Here is a 17,750-nt window from a genome sequence, read left to right as displayed (position 1 = left end):
ATTCAAATTTTAACTACTTTTTTTAAAGAAACTGTTAATCCTCTATAAAAATATCCTTTGTATTGTTATATTTCACAATTAAAAATGAGCCAAAAGGTTATTTTTGAAACAAGCTTGCCCACAACCATCCCCATTTTTTACTGTAAATATTTTTAAACAGATTTATCAGAGATTTACAAGAGGAAGCAATAATATTATTTTTTTAATGTTGAAAAATATTAAGACAGTTTGAACTAAATCTCTGTCCAATTGGGAGTGATAAAAAAATCAATATAGACTGAATCAATTTTTGCTATATCTTAAAAAGTATTGATAAAGTACTTTTGTTTTGACCAATGATTCATAATTATTGAAAAAAAGGCTAAATCGCTCTCTAAAAGTCTGTAATTTAAAATGTTAAATTACGATGTAAATTAATCAAAATTTAATACTTCTCATCATTAATAGATTGATAAACGTTTTCAATTTAGTTATGAATATTTTCCGTCACGCTTCAATGAAAATCTACGTCAGAAAATATAGGTTCTTGATGAGAGTGTTTTGACTTCTTCGATATTCATATTTAGCGGTATAGGAGAATGTAGAAAACAGAGTGAGAGTAGTCGGAAGTTGTCTCATTTTAATGAATTGCAGGTTTAGCAGTGACCCTCAGCCTCTGCTCGTGAACTGCTATACGGATCGACCGATGCATGTAATCGATAATATCAAAATTATACATTCATTTGGTGATCAAGCCTGAACAGCGGCAGTTCAACTCCTACCCGAATAAAAAGAAGAAGTAATTTAGACATCACGAAGGTAAAATATTTCTTTTTTGTGGTATAACATTTTTATAACGTTATTTTTTATAATCCTCGCACACTAAATGGGCTTATTAGTATTTATTTCATCTGGAAATTCTTATCTATTTATTACTGACGTAAAATGGCCAACTACAAACGGAATTGAAACGTGATATAATTCAGTGATAGATTAGTTAGTTATTAATTAGTTTATTTCGCGTAAAAGATTACAGTCTTTAATTATTTTCATTGATATTCGATGGTATTTTCCTCATAGTTTTTATCAACTAGCGGCAAATCTCACTAAGCGCACTCAATCCGAGGACACGATTCTCCATTTTTCTCAATAGGTATATTTCTTCGTAAGAAGAAATAAAGAAAATCATTAATATACGTGTTCATGATCGTTGTTATTTTTGAATGTGCTTTGGGAATAAAGTGCATGTAATGTCGCGAAATAGAAAACTGTAACGTCTATTTTGATTAAGGAGTCAATTTTGTCCAAGAAATTCGACTGGCACGTTTCTGCCAATCAAAATGATTTTTCAAGCATTCATTTATTTGCGGCTTTGTCCTTTCGCACGAAGAAATTTATCAGATTTTTCTTTTAAAACAACCCCCTCTCTTCGCATTGCGATTCGTCACAAGCGAAACAAACGACGAATCGCGACGCTGTACCAAACTAAGCGGGAAAGAGGCATAAACAGCACATTGGTCGCTAGTCGCTGTTAGTCAACTGCCAAGAACGGACTATCGTGCTCGTATTGTATATGTAACATTGGTAATGACAACCATTGCAATACTGTGAAGTTTCTTATTTTGTTCGTTTAATAAGAGTATTTTTTAATTGTGATTAGTATTCATTTATTAATGTTCTGATTTCTGTTGTATTGTATGAAGTTTGTCAAGAAACAATTGAGTGTCGAAGTCGATAATTTGCCCTATAACCTCGTATTGAAAGCTCTCAACCGTTCCGATTTTGACATTTTCGTCGAACGAAACTAACGTGCGCGCGTAAATACATCGCGCAATATCTAATGCACTTCTTGTTATTTTTATAAATTATTTCATCAAACGATAGAAAAATGGATTCAAGTAACGATGAAGAACCACCGGCCAGTCAGTCTCAGCGTAGGAAGAGGAAGATAAATAACGATGAAGAATGCAGGTCTAAACGCGTCAAGGAAGGTGATAGTAATTCTTCATCGCCCGAGGATGATCCCGAGGTTTGCCATTGTTTTTTTCTGACACTGCAACAACTCTATTAATGGATAATATAGTAAATTGAATTCTAAATTCGGTTCATTTCAGCACGTTGCTGGGAAAATAAAGCGGATATTTATGAAGAATTTCATGTGTCACGATGCCATGGAAGTTAAATTTAATGACAAAATAAATTTCATTGTCGGAGCAAATGGTAGTGGTAAAAGTGCTATTCTTACTGCACTCACTGTTGGTTTGGGTGCAAAAGCTAAAGCAACGAATCGAGGACCATCTATCAAAGGTATTTGCTGAAGTTTGAAGTATATGTGGAGATCAGTAATAATTCATACCGGTCGATATTTAATTATTTAAATTTTCACAGAATTTATTAAAAAAGGTAGAAATTCTGCTCTTATTGATATTACCATAACAAATGGTGGAACAATGGCCTATAAACATGATGTGTACGGAGACAAAATTACTGTCGTTCGAAGTATTTCACATACATCTTCCTCGTACAAAATTAAAAATTGGAGAGGTCAGTTTACATTTTTGAACCTCATTTTTTTTTTTTTTTGTATGTTTGCATAGAAAGTGAGATTAGTTGAATAAAAAATCATAATGAAATTGTTTTATATTTTTGCAGGTGAAATTGTGTCCACTAAACGTGAAGAGCTTGATCATATGTTACAATTTTTAAATATTCAAGTTGAAAATCCAATCTCAGTATTAAATCAAGATGTTTCAAGATCATTTTTATCATCAACAGGTTCCGATGATAAATACAAATTATTTATGAAGGCAACCAGATTAGACGTTATCGGTGAAAACTACAAAATTGCTATTAAAGAGTGTAATGAAGCTGATTTACGCTTAAAAGATGCACAAGGTTATTTGAATGAGTCACAAAAAGATATAGAAGATCTTGAACACAAATTGAATGAATTGAATTCTGTCGATGAACTAAAAGATAAACTCAAACTATGTCAAAACGAAATTAAATGGGTGAAAGTTGGTATACCTATGTTCAAAAGTATTAAAAATTGATACAGGAATTAATTATTTTTTTATTTTGGTTTTTTTCAGGTTGCAAAACAACAAAAAAAATTACTCGAAATTGATGAGTTGAAGCAAATAGAAGAACAAAAACTTGAGGAATTAAAAGATTTAGAACAAACTAAAGTTATCAAAGCACAAAAAATTGATTCAAAGATAGAGTATGTTTTTACACTGTATCTTACGATACAAATATAAAATCTCACACTTTCATTTATTTTTAGGAGCTTGCACCAAGAAATTGCTCAAACAGAATCAGAAGCAGCTGATAGCAGTGCTAAATTAAATGATGCTAAGAAATTTTACACATCAGCTAAAAGAGATCATGAACAAAGGAAAAAACAAATAACTGATCTTAAAAACAGTATCCAAAGAAAAGAACAAGATATGAATCAGCTTCAGAGCGAGATTAAAAAAATGGAACTGTACGTTTTTCTATTTTTAAATTCAATCAACTTCATATGAATTATTGTAATAATACTTATAAACAATATTTATAGGGAGTCTAGTGCCCTGGATCATCGAAGGCAAGAAGCCAAAGCTAATTTAGTTAATTATGAGCAGCAAAGTCATGAAGTTGAAGCAACTTTAAGAACAAAACAAACAGACTTGATGCATTTGGAAGAAAACAAAAGACGTTTAGAAAATGAGTGTTCTAAACTTAAAATGGAATTAGATTCTAAGAACATGGCACTCAGTAAGTTTTTCTTGATTTTAAATAATTTTTAATTTTGAATTCAGGATAAATTGCCACATTCTTGAATTACAGATCAACATAAACAACGACTGAATGGGTTGAAAAATGAGTCTAATAATGCTCTGAGTGTCTATGGACCGAACATGCCCAGGCTTTTGAAGCGCATTGATGAAGCATATGAAAAAGGGAAATTCATAGAAAAGCCAGTTGGTCCACTTGGTCTGTTCATAATTTATTCAAATTTAAAAGAAGTATACTAACTATAATAAATCAATGTTATTTGCTTAGGTATTTTTATCAAAATAAAAGATCAAAGTTGGGTTCCTGCTGTTGAAAATCAATTGACTTGGGGTACTCTGTCTTCTTTCTGCGTAGATAATAGTCAAGATGCACGCATTTTGAATACTATCATGAAAGAAATTTTTCGTGGTGACAGAGTGCCGCAAGTAGTTATAAGCAAATTTTATGATCATGTTAGTATCTTTACATTTGTCATTGTTTTAACTTACATAAGGGAGTATTGAAACCATTTTTTATATTCCGTAGATGCATGATGTGAGTCAAGGTTGCGTCCGGTCATCTAGATTTTCAAACTTATTAGATGCAATGGAAATATCTCACCCTGTTATTGCTAATTCTCTAATTGATCAAAGAGAAGTTGAATGTACAATTCTTATTCCTACTTCTGAAGAAGCTTGTAATATTATGAATGAGGCGAGCCGGGTTCCTCACAATACAAAACGAGCTTTCACTATGGCAGCTGATTTATTTTTTCCAGATCCTAATTACAGAACATATGGTGGTAAAGTTGGTCGTCCGAAATATCTTCAAGTTTCTACTTCTCAAGCCATTCAGTTAGTTATCAATTATTCAAATAATGAATGTTCATCTTACTCAGAACTAAACTTACAAAAATATAATTATAGGTATTTAAACGAGGAAATAAGTGTTATTGAGGAGGAATTAAATACCACTCAGATGCGATTCACTGAAGTTAGAGAAAAACTTCGACTCAATCAAAGTGAATATCGAGAGGTGGAACAACAAGTTAAAAAATTCAAAATCAGACATCAAGAATTGAAAAATCTGATTGACGAAAATAAAGAAGTACTTGAGTCTGTGAACAACAATACTCTAAATACTTTTGTAAGTACTTATTTTAATTTGTTTAATTTTAATGAACACCTCTGTAAATGGTATTTATTTATTACAAGGCGACTGAAGTTGAAGAACTTGAAAGATTAATAACTTTGAAAAAAGAAGAAATGAACGTACTAACTGAAGAAGATCGTAAATCGTATAAAGTAGTTGAAAGTGCTAGAGCTGAATTGAAAAAATATACTGATTTAGCTCAAAACCTTGATTCTCGATTGAATCCGATCAAGGTAAATTTTTTGCTTTATTCATAAAATTATTTTATTAAACTAATATTAAAAAACCATTTCTAAATTCTAGGATCAAATAAAAGAATTGAAAGATGAAAAGAACAGAATGAACTTGGAAAATCAAGGCACTAGTCGTAAAATGCAAGAGACTAAGAAGAATCTACAGAGATTAAGTGGTGAACATGAACAACAGCAAAGAGTTGTAACTTCTTTATTGCAAGAAGCTGAAAAAGAATGTCCAAAAATATCATCTAAAAGGTATTTGGAGATATATAAAGCGAAAATATTGAGCTAACATAAATGGTTTATAATTTTACTTTATTCTCTTCTGTATGTAAACCTTAATAGATCTATTGGAGAAATCGAACAAGAAATGAAAGAACTTTCATCCAAAATATCGGGTGTTGAAAGACAACATGGTTCAAAAGAAGATTTGATAAAAGAGTTGAATGAGAAAAAAGGAAAACATGGCGGAATTTTACAGTTTGCTTGTGAACTTCAAAGGAGTAAAGATGTTAGATACATTCATTTTATTTACACATCTTTGTTGATTTCATTCAAAATTTAAAAAAATGTAATATTTTATTTTATAGAACCATTATGAAAGATTGAAGAAACGTAAATCATTGTATAATGATATGAAAAAAGAAATCGGCGATCGTGTTCAACTAGCATTCCAAAATGCATTGAGCTTGCGACAGTATAAAGGAAAAATAAATATAGATCACAAAAAACTTCTATTGTCCTTGGAAGTGGCTCCAAGTACTGATAACAAGCGTCCCACTAAAGATACAAAAGCATTATCAGGAGGTGAACGTTCCTACTCTACTGTAGCTTTTATTTTGTCTTTGTGGGATTGTACAGGATTACCATTCTATTTTCTTGACGAATTTGATGTGTTCATGGTTAGTAAAATAACTAATGTTAATTTAACAATAGATTAAACATTAAACTTATATAAATTACATTAAACATTTTTAAGGATAAAATAAATCGTCGTGTTATCATGGATATTCTACTGGGTTTTGCTAGGAATAAACCTCAGTGTCAGTTTACTTTCTTAACGCCATTAGATACTTCTCACGTTACAGCTGATAGTACAATTACTATTCATAGGTAAGATAAAATTAACATTTATTCTTGTTTAAGTTGCCATACATCAATGACATTATACACTTGTTTCAGGTTGGATGCACCAGAGAGATCTACTTAAAATATTACCGTTAAGATTCAAAGATATCTTACAAATGTTTTATTTTTCTAAAGTTGATCTAGTTAATAATTTGTTAAATTATTCTATAATTTATGTGTTAATGTTCCAGTTAAAAGTATTAAAATTAAATGTTTTCTGTCTATATGACTAGCCAAAATTGGTGCCTTATTTGTAATGATATAATAATCATCAAAAAGTCAAGTATGTGTTGAATACAAAAAACATATAGTCTACAAAGTAAAAATTTATTTTCTATCCTGATCCTGATTGAACATTTGAAAACAAAAACTTGATTTGGAAAGAGTTTGATTGATAAAACATTTGAGTTCCTAGTTTAGAGCAAATGGTTGCTTTTGCCTTTCAACCTTATTTAACTTATTTTGATGTACATTCTAATGAAATCTACTATAAAATAATTTTAGATGGTCTTTTATGTAAATAAAATTCTCTAGTTGCCTTTGAGGCTTAAATGCATCGTTTAAATAATCTAGAAAATAGAGAACGATGTATTATCAATACTTTGATTGATGCTTTGGAATTATTCGAATTAATTGTCAAAGTAATTGCAACGTTATCACCAGTGTTCACGTGTGTATCATCGGTGATTATAATATTGCAATCGCATTTGTATTCACTTAAAATTGAAAGTGAATTTTTGAAGTAATTCCGCTCTAGACTTTCGGTTCAAGCATTGTGAAGCTTTTTGTTAAAAATTAAATATTTGGAAATACAAATTCCGCGATTGCGCTGGGCAGTCAGTGTCAATGTAATGAAACAGAACTTATATATATGCATAGACTCTTATATTATGTACACAACATAGTTCTGGCAGGATCATCCACATCATTGTTATTCAGGTTATGTTTTGATTAGAATGTCAGGAATTTGACATCTGCAGTCGATCATATTGTAGGAAATTAATCCATGATTTCTATTGAGTGTTTGGAAAACATTAACCAATTAAGTTTTAAAAAAAAGTAAACAAAAATGCAATTGAACAGCGAGGACACGTCAGAGCGACGTTTTGAAATTGAATGCAAATTAGAGGCAGAATTGGCAGCTTTAGAAACTTCAAAATCTGCCGAAGAACAGAATAGAAAATTGACAAATGGTATGATAAATATTTTAACATCTTTGGAAGATCGATTGGCTACTTTACAAAGTACTATATTACCTGTTTACAATGAAACTAGCAATCTTCAAAGACAACAGCTTAGTAAGTTTCTTCAAAATACAATGATATTTCGAGTTGATTATATTAAATGTACTATTTAAATATATGCAGATATTGAAAAAACATTGACATTATTGGATCACGCTATTGGCTATTATGGAGTATGCCAAGAAGTTGAAAGTACGGTTCGTGGAGGACCCAATGGAGCTTGTGGTTTAGATGGTTTTTTGGATTCGATGAATAGACTTTACAATGCACAATGCTATTTTCAAAAAAACAATCCTAGCTCTGTTGAACTCGAAAACATATCGACTCTTTTTGATGCAGGACTTGAATCACTTTATGCTGAATTTCATGATATACTAGCTAGGCAAAGTAAACCTGTTTTGCCTATAATGCTTCTGGATCTCATTGGTATAGATGAAGACACTAGCAGCGAAGACTCACCTCAATCACTATGCCAATTACCTGAAAGCACTTTAGCCGATTTAATTAAAATTTCAAACTGGTTGGAAGAAAGAGGTCATCGTAGACATGCTAAACTCTACTCCAATGTTCGCTCAGGCATTGTTCTCAAATCATTACAATTAATGAAAGAACATCAAAAAAGTGCTAGTGGTGGAAGTACTCATGCTTCAAGTCCTATGCCTGTAAGTGCTTTTTTATAAAATTGTAGCAATTGATAAAAATGATTAGTGACCGTTAATTAAATTTGATGAATTTCTTAACAGAGAGTCAAATTTGCTCATCGTCATTCTTTAAGTGTAACCGAAACAGCTGGACGACGTACTTCTCGTCGTCTTCAGCAAGCACTGGAAAAAAAGGCCAGCAAAATAATGCAAAAAGCATCTCAAACGACCGGTTTGTCCTTTCCGTCGTCAAGAAAAGGTGCACCATCACCTGGCAGCCACTTACATCATCATCATGGCTCAGATGATGCTGCACCTGACGAGCAAGAGATGGATAATTACTTGCTACTAGCAGCTGGACTTCACAAATTAATGCAAGCTGAACGTACTCTTGTGGGCCGCATTCTGCCAGTTTCTCTGCAACTGCAAGTTCTCGAGGCGACAGTCCAAGATGCCATGGATCTAGTGGCTCAAGACGGTGAAAATATAGCGTCGCGTGCAAAACGTTGCATTGCAAGAAGAGACTTCGGAGCAGTACTTGTTGTTTTTCCAATTCTCAAGCATCTTGAAGAGCTGAAACCTGATTTGGAAAGAACCGTGGAGGGATGCGAGTATGCCCTGAGAAGCAAGTTTGCTTCGGTTATTCAGACTCTTACCGATACCGTAAGTAATACGTAGAATAAGTTTGCCAATCGTCATCGAGAACTCAATACAATGAGCTGAAAATTTGTTTAAAGGGTGCTCAAGCATTGGAATGCTTTGGAGAGAGTGTACGTAATGAGTCGGGTACGGTATTGCCAAAAGACGGCACGGTAGCCGAAAGCACCAGCAACGTCCTTATATTTCTGGAGCAATTGATCGAGTACGCCGATACGGTGGGCGCTGTTCTGAAGCGACAAACTGATCCCGATCCCATTGGTTTGGTGATCAACAAACAATTACAAAACGAGCATCGAATAGCCGTTGGCCTCTACATCAGTGAGCATTGGCCATTTTTATTTGTACTTAGTTTTCTGTTCATCATTTATAAAAAAAAATTAATTTTTCTCAGAACGAGTATTGGCTCTGTTGAATTTGGCTCTGGTCAGTCGCAGTGATCAGTCGTATTCAGATCCAGCTTTGCGTGCCTTATTTCGACTCAACAATCATAATTATGTGATAAACGCCTTGAGAAGAAGCTCTTTGATGGAATTGCTGTCCCTTGCCGAACCCAAAGCTGAGCAGACTTATCTCGACATGCTTGCACGAGATCGGCATACTTACGTCAACACGACTTTTGCCAAGACACGTGGACATATAGATAATCATAATGATGAACCTGGTGTGTATAAAAAATTACGCTTATATATAGTCTAAGTGCTCGACGGTATTGTTTCCATTTTTTTTGTCTTACGAGGAAGACTTACGTGGATATCATATGCAGTTCAGTCGAAATCTATTGATGTAAGCAACGAGTTCTAATGAGTCTTTCAATGCATTTTATGTGAATGGATCTCATGTTTAAAGACATACATTTATAAATACACATACATTTCCTATCGATGAATGGACCGCTTTTATAAGTGACAACGATTGAATTTGTGCTGAATGATAGGTCAAGTCACGAATTAAACATAACAGTAACATGAAATGAAATATAATTTATTTTGCAGGCTCTAAGGTATTAAAAGATCGTTTCTCGAGTTTCACGCGTGACTTCGAGGAAACGGCGAAATTCCAACGAACATATGCTGTTCCTGATGCACGGCTCCGTAAAGAATTGAGAAGAGAGTTGCGTCACTCACTAGTACCGCTTTACACCAACTTTTATCATAAATATCGGCACACATCGTTTTCCAAAAATCCTGCAAAATATATCAAATACAGTCCGGAACAAGTTACCGCTACGATAGAAACTTTCTTTGATTCCGCTGCGTAAAATTTTTTGCAAGCTGCTGATAACTTTTTCAAAGCGGAAGATCAATTTCTCAATTCTAATCAGTTTGTCATTTGTTTTTGCATGACATTTATTTCAGAAATATGAAACTGATCAAAAGCTATCGTTTAGCACTCTTTTCTAAAAAGAATAAATAATTATCATTTTATTAATAAGTTACAAAATCTGTACTAAGTGAAAAATTAAATATACGATCACTACGAGATCTAATGTTGATGATATTGTAAAACAGCATCAAATGGAGGTTATTGTAAAAAGGTTTCTGTGTATAAATTTATGAATAATAATCTGTACAGAATGTATGACTTGATATTGGTATTTATTTTATAAATAATTAGTTTATAGATAAAATCTATGCAGAAATGTGTAAATTGTATAAAATAAAAAAAAATTATTTGCTTACATTTTAAAGACGAAAATTGAACATTCTGAAATGACTCAATTTCATTCATTTTTAACACTCACTTGAAAAAGATCAATGTTAATAGCAATAAATGATTTATAGTTTCAGGACTGAAACGATTATATCTTTTCATTATTGTTTTTTCTTTCTTCCTTTTTGTTAAAAAAACATGTAAAATGGCAATTTACACATAAATTTGATCAAACTCATCAGCCCAGTCTTGGATGTTACATATGCCATTTTTTTTTGCTAAATATATATATAAAAAACAAGTAACTTTAAAAAAAACAATAAGATTCAATCATTTTTAGCTTAATAAGGTATAGCCGATTATAGCAAGTAGGATCGAGTTTGAACTTTAACCATTATTTACAATTAAATGTATAAATTTTTTATTTATTTATCGCTTCCTCAATTGTTTCTTGTTAAGCCTCATACAGTTTGATTCTTTCCAAGTGTTCGATCAAGCAAACACTCAATAATTAATTCTTTGATTTACATCAAAATTAACAAACATGCACTCTATCGCCCCAGCTTTTCTATTAAATTTGTTTTTTCGAGAAAATGTTCTCGTTGGTAAACTTTTCAAGCTGCTTGCATCTACCTACAAAAATTATCTTTGTGCGCTTAAAGCACATTGTGCGTTTAGATCACAGAGTTGGTAGTATTCGAAGCAGTATTCAAGATAAATAAGCAGTTTGGAGCTAACATCTCTCACTCTATACACAGACGCATACGATTTTCACGCTTTCTTTGCCTACCCTATGAGAAATTACACAGTCAACTTACGTAGTCGTCTATTTTAGAGCGTGAATGTATCATATAATATAATTTTTATATATATAATTTATTTCTTACCGTTTCATAGATATTCAGTTATTATTATTAATATACTCTAGTATACTGTACATAAACGCTTTTACATCGAGGCGCTTTATTATTTTTAAAAATTTTTTATCATTGAATTTTCAATATTTCATTACCGTAAACGAGCGAAATTCCAATATATTAACGAAGGCGAGATGTGTATTGATTCATGACAACATTATTACCCTTTAGAAATTTGAAGACTTCGGACATCATTGATGCTACGTCGACGTGCAAAGGAATAAGTTCCATTCTGCATTTCGGCACGATAACAATAATTTGTCTAAATTATCTCGCTCTCGTATTTATTTTTTGAAATTTGATATTATGATAGTTGTTGGAGTGAAATTTTTCGTTTTCAAAAAGTTGAGAAAGAGGGGAGAGGATTGGCTGTTTTAACTGGTTGTTTGTGCAATTTGACGTTAATTAACTATAACAGCGTCAGTACTTTCAAAGAGCATGTCTAATGGAAGATGTAGATCGACGTTTCAACACGTTTTACCTTCCATTTGTGGTGTTATTTCACACACTTAACACATTTGATATTTTTTTTTTCGTATATTAGCGGCGACGCGGAACATTTAATATTATAGGAGACAACACTTGCGCTTCGGTTTCACCTGTAGAACGGGACAGAGGACGGCACGAATCGCCTCATCAAATACCGTTTTCAGTCCCTTTTGCGTTAAAGCAGAACACTCGAGGTACTTGACAGCGCCGATTTCTTTAGCCATAGTTAATCCCTGCAATCACAAAGATAAATAATTACTTACTAATTCATTGATGCTCATCAACTCTTTAATACAAGGCTTCAATCATGTAATAGGTCTTAATATGTTGAGATGATGTATCGTTTGAAAATGTGTAAAATACATTTTAATTGCTTTTTTCACTACCCACAACTTAAGTTGATCTTGTTTAATCCTCCTCGATTATTGTGATATCAAATATTTGAAATAAAAAAGCTTCTACTCAAAACGCAATGTTGAATTGGATTATTACTATTAAATGAACTCAATAGAAATATCAAATTTTCAGCAACAAAAATTTTGTAGAAATGAATTTTTTTCTTTACCTGAGGATAAGTTATAGGAGCAAGTTTTTTATCTTTCAGCCGTTCAATAGTTTCTTTATCTTCACGCAAATCAAGTTTTGTTCCAACCAGTATAATAGGAGTTGCTGGACAATGGTGACGTACTTCTGGATACCACTTAGCTCTGACATTTTCAAAACTGGCTGGATTTACCAATGAAAAGCAAATGAGAAATACATCAGTTTGTGGATAAGACAAAGGTCTTAATCTATCATAATCTTCTTGACCAGCTGTGTCCCAAAGACCTAAGTTGATTGGCTTTCCATCAACCATAACATTGGCAGAATAGTTGTCAAACACAGTAGGTATGTATTCCCCGGGAAATGCATTAGTAGTGTAACTGATGAGTAAACAAGTTTTACCCACGGCACTGTAAAAAAATTAATTTTTTTTAATGATTTTGTTTATAAATCTTTACTTTAAACATGTAAGTTAAACAGTATAATTTTTACATATTTTAAATAAAATAAAGCAATAACAAAAATATTTCAAGAATGGTGAATCATTTCACAATTAGCGTAAGCATGCTATAGTTAATATACAGATCATTTTCTCAGAAATCTTTGCCTTGTTACACAAAAAAAAATTTGTAGTTTCATCTAAAATGGACAGTTTTACATAAAAAGCCTAATATTCGGATATGAACTGAAAAAAGCGTATTGTATATAAAATTAGAAATACTGATAAAAAAAACTTAGAATCAGCAAAGAAATCGAGTCATTCTCAGTGGCATAAATGCAGGAAAGCACATCTGCTTTTGTACACATGTGCTCGGCGGTGTTTGGAGATGAAAAAAAATTTCGGAATGAGCATAAGCGACAGAAAAGATCTCGAGAGTTCTCGCATGCAAGGATGATAAAGTGTCAAGAGTGCGCGTAAAAAATGTGCTCTTTTCTACATAACTTCATCATCATTGGCGCGAGTTCACCACGCCCAACGATACGTGCTTTACACCGGGATCGTCGACGTTGAAATTATCATCCTGGCTCGATTACACGGCGGAGGAGTAGCAATGGAATGCAAAAAGGAAACAATACTTTTTTATCGACTTGTATACCGTGTGCGTGTGTGTTTTTCTTTACATACATGTATACACACACAGGCGTTACAAGTATATACGCGAGTCAGCGGAACGGCATAAGAGGCAAAGAGAGCTGAGCCGAGAGTAGCAATTAACGCGCGCGGGCGCTAGAAAGAAAGAGAAAGACAGATATAATAGGGTAGTCTTATCTCGCGTATTTATTAGTATATGTATGCACAAGAAGACAGTACAAAGCTCTCCCGGACGTGCCCATGATTGCGCGGAGAGGCTCATCCTCCTCGAAAGGAGCATATAAGTAATAGTAGAGCATACGTATAGCACAGAGCATGAATAATTATGCGTGCGATTCAACGTGTTAGGGCACAAGAACTGGTGGCAGCGCAATTTTCCAAACGACCGGAAAATTACCTTATCCAGATTGCGTGCATATCGTTAGAATCGTACACTAGGTGCATGCATGCGTGCGTACTGTGTGTATGTTATTGTGGGCAAGCGACGACGGGAGACTCGGCTCGCGACGAAATGATATCAGCGGCAGCAGCGTATGCGATAAATAACATGTAAGAAGCCAAGTCACTCGATTCATTTGCTATATGCGTGCAGTGCGTTGGTAAGAGGCTCGATTATCATGCAGTTATGAGAGGAAAGATTGTTCGGTTGGATCGTTTCTTCTTCAACTCACCCGTCACCCACAACAACGCATTTGATCGCCTGCATTTTGGTCGTTTACGATGGAAGCGGGTCCTCTCGGCGAGATCCGACTTCTGTGTAACTGTTAAGTAACTACGGCAAACGCACTGGGCTTTTCTCACTGGATTCGCTGCACACGATGCAGCGGTCACAAGAAAGTCAGAAAGAGAGATCAGCCGTGTAGACACGCCAGTGAACGACAATATCGCGAGCTGCACAGCACGGACAGCAACGCACACACCCTGGAAAACGAGACTCTCCTCAGTTGCCGCACTGACGATGGCCTACTAGTAGTGGTAGTAGTAATATGTGTATATGTATAATATCGCTGGTGTACAGAGCACATATAATATATGTAGAGGCAGGCACTGGCTGTGGCTGGCTATGAGTGCTGACTGGAACGGCGCGCGCGCACACAGCGGCCAGTCACTGCCTCTCTCGGCTCTCTCTATATATAATCGCGCCTGAGAGAGCGTGACAAAGCCTTCGCAGTTCGCGAGACAGAGAGAAACACGCTCAAAGTGCGCCAGAAAGAGAGGGACGACGACGCGTCGGTATCACGCGTATAATGTGCCTGCGTGTATGAACTCCTATCCCATATAGGCAAACATGTATACAATACAATATCGTATGTAGTAATAGGTATATTGGTCGAAGAGGAGGACTCGAGCTGTTGCAGACCGCACATTAGCCAACGCGCTGATTCTGTATCAACGCCACGCAACACCTTGTAGCATTTAGGTGCACGAGACTCATTTGCTTATACATGAGGAGACTCCAGTTTTATTCTCACTGCACAATGCGGCACTGGAGGTTAACAGCACCGGAATACCCGCTAACGTCATTGTCATCGCTTCACTCGCGCGTTCCGAATCGGTCGGCTCTTCTTTCAGGGAGGTCGACTGTTCCCGAGCCGGGGGGTTTGGTTGCTTTCATTTTTGGATACATCTTCTGCCATTATATCTTATAATATTATCTGCGTAGCTGTTAAAATAAATGAGTTTCTAACGCGAGGAAAACTTGAAATTTGGCCCTCGCGCGATGTCACGATTTTCAATATTTCAACCCAAAAGTTTTACGCAGCGGAGCGATCGGCAAAATATTCAGTTTTCAATGAGTACGTCAGAGATGATTCTTGCTTTTCCGACATATCTTACTCATACTGATTTAAAAAAAAGAAAAAAATTGCCTTTAGTGATTCCTGTGTCCGTGATCTCGCATTCCTGTTAGTGACTATTGCCTGAGTTGCCGATTCAAAAACAAAAGAAAGATCGTAAATCAATGCATTTTCCCGTTGTCGAATTTGCACTATTGAGTTCATCACTGCTAATTATCTTTTTTAACTTATTTATAGTGCAAATAATGCTCTCTGGATTACTCTGGTTTGGCCCGCTATTTCCAAATAACAAAGTTCATACCCGTACGAACGATTGCAAAATTAAATGAATTACCGGCATTGATTTCATTCATCGCCTGAAAGTGCCAATGACGTATAAGCATATCTGTCGCTCTATAGGATCTCGTGAATGACTCAGAATCTTGTAGCCGGAGTATGTGGAGACGTTAAAAAATGATACGATTAGCAGTGGCGTTTAATGTATAGTAAGATGGAAAAAGACGATCGCCTTGTAAAAATCACTCAGGAATAGTATTTCTGGAAGCTGCATATGAATATTAAATTCTCTTACGTTTATTTTATTGTATTATACAATTTCAAATTAAGAAAATTGTATTTCATACAGTTTTTTTCAAATGATCAAATCGTCTTATTGAGGATTATACGTAACGTAACTCGTAAGGGACATTTTATATGTTTTGTTATTGATGCATAAACTTGTATAAGTTGCAATCAACACTGTAGTTTTTTAGTAATTGGTCCATTGTAACTCAATTGGACACTTGATTAGATCTGAGTCATCAAATTTCTTCTTTAAACTTAAATTAAAGATAAGAAGTTATTCCTATCAAATTAATCAACATTTTATTTTTCTATTTAGTTCGAAATTAATACTGTAGCGCTACATATTTTTTTTTTAATAACTCAAACTTTTTCATGCAATCTATCTATACAGACAATAAGCTAATATATTTATAATGTTTAAAATTACTCATAATTAATTGACTTATGACAGCTTATGTTGCTTCGTTGAACATCCTGACTAATTTTACAGATAAAACAGATTTTTTTTAACTCGTATGGGCGAGACATTATTAATCTTAAACGCTATATTATGTTTTCGGATCGAGTTGCAGCACTAAACTCGACCACGTAATTTCTTTCAGATAACTTAAATTTTTGATAAACGAACTCGTGATTACTGGAAGTTATTCTGATGGGTTTTTCAAAACTTAGTATTGCAATACTATTTTTGCAGGTTTTGTATTATCTTCGAGTTTTAAATGTTAAATGTGACATCAAGATTAATAATTATATCTGTGGTGGAAAGGCATAACGACTTAAGTCCATTTTTCGTAATTTCGAGAAAAACGCGTTTTAAGTTGATTGTGCCAGCCTAAATAGACGCGGACGAGTTGAGGTCTGAACCTATGATGTTTTAAGCTACTATGAGGTAGCTTTTGAACTATGTACTTATGAAATTGAAAGGCGCATCATAGCGATGATAGGGAGCAAAAAATATGGACTTAAGTCGTTTTGCCTTTCCACGGTTTGCACTTAAGTCCACTTTTGGCGGTCACACTTTTTTCAATATCGATAATTTCGCGCAGTTTGTTCGCACAACCTCATTTAATGATTTTACATTGATAAGATAGCTCATTTAACGTTATACTGCCGTCAGATCTCAAATCTTGCAACGAAAAAAGGCCAAACTGAAAATCGAGAAAATTGCCCCTCGCGTATCAAATGTAACAATCATATAGTGTAATTCACAACATTCGAAGAGTGTGGAGCTATGTTTAACATTCTAATATCATTTTCTTTCATTTTCAAATAAAATTAGACTCTCTATAGCATTTTGAAACTCGCAAGGGTGGACTTAAGTCGTTTTGCCTTTCCCCAGTCTTCGCGAAATGGACTTAAGTCGTTATGCACGATGCTGCAACTAACGCTAGACGCTATATTCGTCTATTCTGACCCTTGTACATTAAAATAGACACTAAATATACACGTTTTTCATCATAAAATCGATTTTCAAAAAAATGGACTTAAGTCGTTATGTCTTTCCACCACAGATATAAAAGTGTTTTCATTTACTGCAAAACATTGGGGTTTGAATGTTAAGTTATTTATCGAAAAGGTGGTTAAAATCTTGATTTATTAGTTTGAACAATTCGAACATAGCTGCGTTATCCAAAGTAAAAATATTGTGTGAAAAATTAAACATTGATAAACTTGACATAAAAATCTCATCTCTTATTCATGAAAAATGTGATGGTATGCTTTCTGCGATATCCACATGTTTTATTGTTGGCTTCAAGAACTTTTTATCAATTAATTATGTTTTAATGTTTGACCGTTACACACTGTGAAACAATTGATGTTTCAAAATTTATTATAGCCTCCTAATCCGCGATCGTGTCTACAGGTAATTGATCCGAACATTTAGCTGCTTATTTTTTT

At 34.0% G+C, this 17,750-nt stretch overlaps 3 protein-coding genes across 5 annotated transcripts; 2 read left to right on the top strand and 1 right to left on the bottom strand.

The window, feature by feature from the left end:
* The first annotated feature begins 593 nt into the window (after positions 1 to 593).
* Positions 594 to 6,569, top strand: LOC106658700 (structural maintenance of chromosomes protein 6). Of its 3 annotated transcripts, none has more exons than XM_014380774.2 (18): positions 594 to 798; positions 1,864 to 2,008; positions 2,094 to 2,286; positions 2,368 to 2,523; positions 2,632 to 2,996; positions 3,072 to 3,202; positions 3,266 to 3,466; positions 3,542 to 3,738; positions 3,811 to 3,957; positions 4,027 to 4,211; positions 4,285 to 4,592; positions 4,665 to 4,884; positions 4,953 to 5,123; positions 5,194 to 5,381; positions 5,472 to 5,637; positions 5,717 to 6,028; positions 6,106 to 6,239; positions 6,309 to 6,569. In XM_014380774.2, exons 2-18 carry the CDS (start codon positions 1,868 to 1,870, stop codon positions 6,334 to 6,336), a joined length of 3,243 nt encoding a protein of 1,080 aa, XP_014236260.1. In that variant the 5' UTR covers positions 594 to 798; positions 1,864 to 1,867; the 3' UTR covers positions 6,337 to 6,569. The 3 variants fall into 3 exon arrangements, with proteins under 3 accessions (XP_014236260.1, XP_014236261.1, XP_023315791.1); XM_014380775.2 differs by lacking the exon at positions 594 to 798 and adding an exon at positions 1,501 to 1,563; XM_023460023.1 differs by lacking the exon at positions 594 to 798 and adding an exon at positions 1,508 to 1,603 and having other exon boundaries at positions 1,683 to 2,008.
* Positions 6,570 to 7,046: 477 nt separating this feature from the next.
* Positions 7,047 to 10,332, top strand: LOC106659080 (exocyst complex component 7). Its single transcript, XM_014381388.2, has 6 exons — positions 7,047 to 7,552; positions 7,622 to 8,160; positions 8,242 to 8,802; positions 8,877 to 9,117; positions 9,191 to 9,460; positions 9,792 to 10,332. Exons 1-6 carry the CDS (start codon positions 7,324 to 7,326, stop codon positions 10,055 to 10,057), a joined length of 2,106 nt encoding a protein of 701 aa, XP_014236874.1. The 5' UTR covers positions 7,047 to 7,323; the 3' UTR covers positions 10,058 to 10,332.
* Positions 10,333 to 10,377: 45 nt separating this feature from the next.
* Positions 10,378 to 14,571, bottom strand: LOC106659081 (ras-related protein Rac1). Its single transcript, XM_014381390.2, has 3 exons — positions 14,163 to 14,571; positions 12,421 to 12,808; positions 10,378 to 12,088 (listed from the first exon to the last, which is right to left on the bottom strand). Exons 1-3 carry the CDS (start codon positions 14,195 to 14,197, stop codon positions 11,933 to 11,935), a joined length of 579 nt encoding a protein of 192 aa, XP_014236876.1. The 5' UTR covers positions 14,198 to 14,571; the 3' UTR covers positions 10,378 to 11,932.
* Between the last annotated feature and the right edge of the window lie 3,179 nt (positions 14,572 to 17,750).

The sequence above is a fragment of the Trichogramma pretiosum genome, unplaced genomic scaffold, assembly GCF_000599845.2.
Source record: "Trichogramma pretiosum strain Unisexual culture from Peru unplaced genomic scaffold, Tpre_2.0 scaffold10, whole genome shotgun sequence".
Classification (NCBI taxonomy): Eukaryota; Metazoa; Arthropoda; class Insecta; order Hymenoptera; family Trichogrammatidae; genus Trichogramma; species Trichogramma pretiosum.
This window is presented reverse-complemented; position numbering and strand designations above follow the sequence as displayed.

Bases quoted from the DNA above. Each gene is read 5' to 3' on its own strand.
- LOC106658700 (XM_014380774.2), top strand. From the start codon at position 1,868: ATGGATTCAAGTAACGATGAAGAACCACCGGCCAGTCAGTCTCAGCGT. The intron at 3,203-3,265 runs GTATGTTTTTAC...ATTTATTTTTAG, and splicing joins AAAATTGATTCAAAGATAGA to GAGCTTGCACCAAGAAATTG. The intron at 4,593-4,664 runs GTTAGTTATCAA...ATATAATTATAG, and splicing joins TCTACTTCTCAAGCCATTCA to GTATTTAAACGAGGAAATAA.
- LOC106659080 (XM_014381388.2), top strand. From the start codon at position 7,324: ATGCAATTGAACAGCGAGGACACGTCAGAGCGACGTTTTGAAATTGAA. The intron at 8,803-8,876 runs GTAAGTAATACG...ATTTGTTTAAAG, and splicing joins TTCAGACTCTTACCGATACC to GGTGCTCAAGCATTGGAATG. The intron at 9,461-9,791 runs GTGTGTATAAAA...TTTATTTTGCAG, and splicing joins TAATCATAATGATGAACCTG to GCTCTAAGGTATTAAAAGAT.
- LOC106659081 (XM_014381390.2), bottom strand. From the start codon at position 14,197: ATGCAGGCGATCAAATGCGTTGTTGTGGGTGACGG. The intron at 12,809-14,162 runs GTGAGTTGAAGA...ATTTTTTTACAG, and splicing joins TGCGTTGTTGTGGGTGACGG to TGCCGTGGGTAAAACTTGTT. The intron at 12,089-12,420 runs GTAAAGAAAAAA...TTGTGATTGCAG, and splicing joins CTCCTATAACTTATCCTCAG to GGATTAACTATGGCTAAAGA.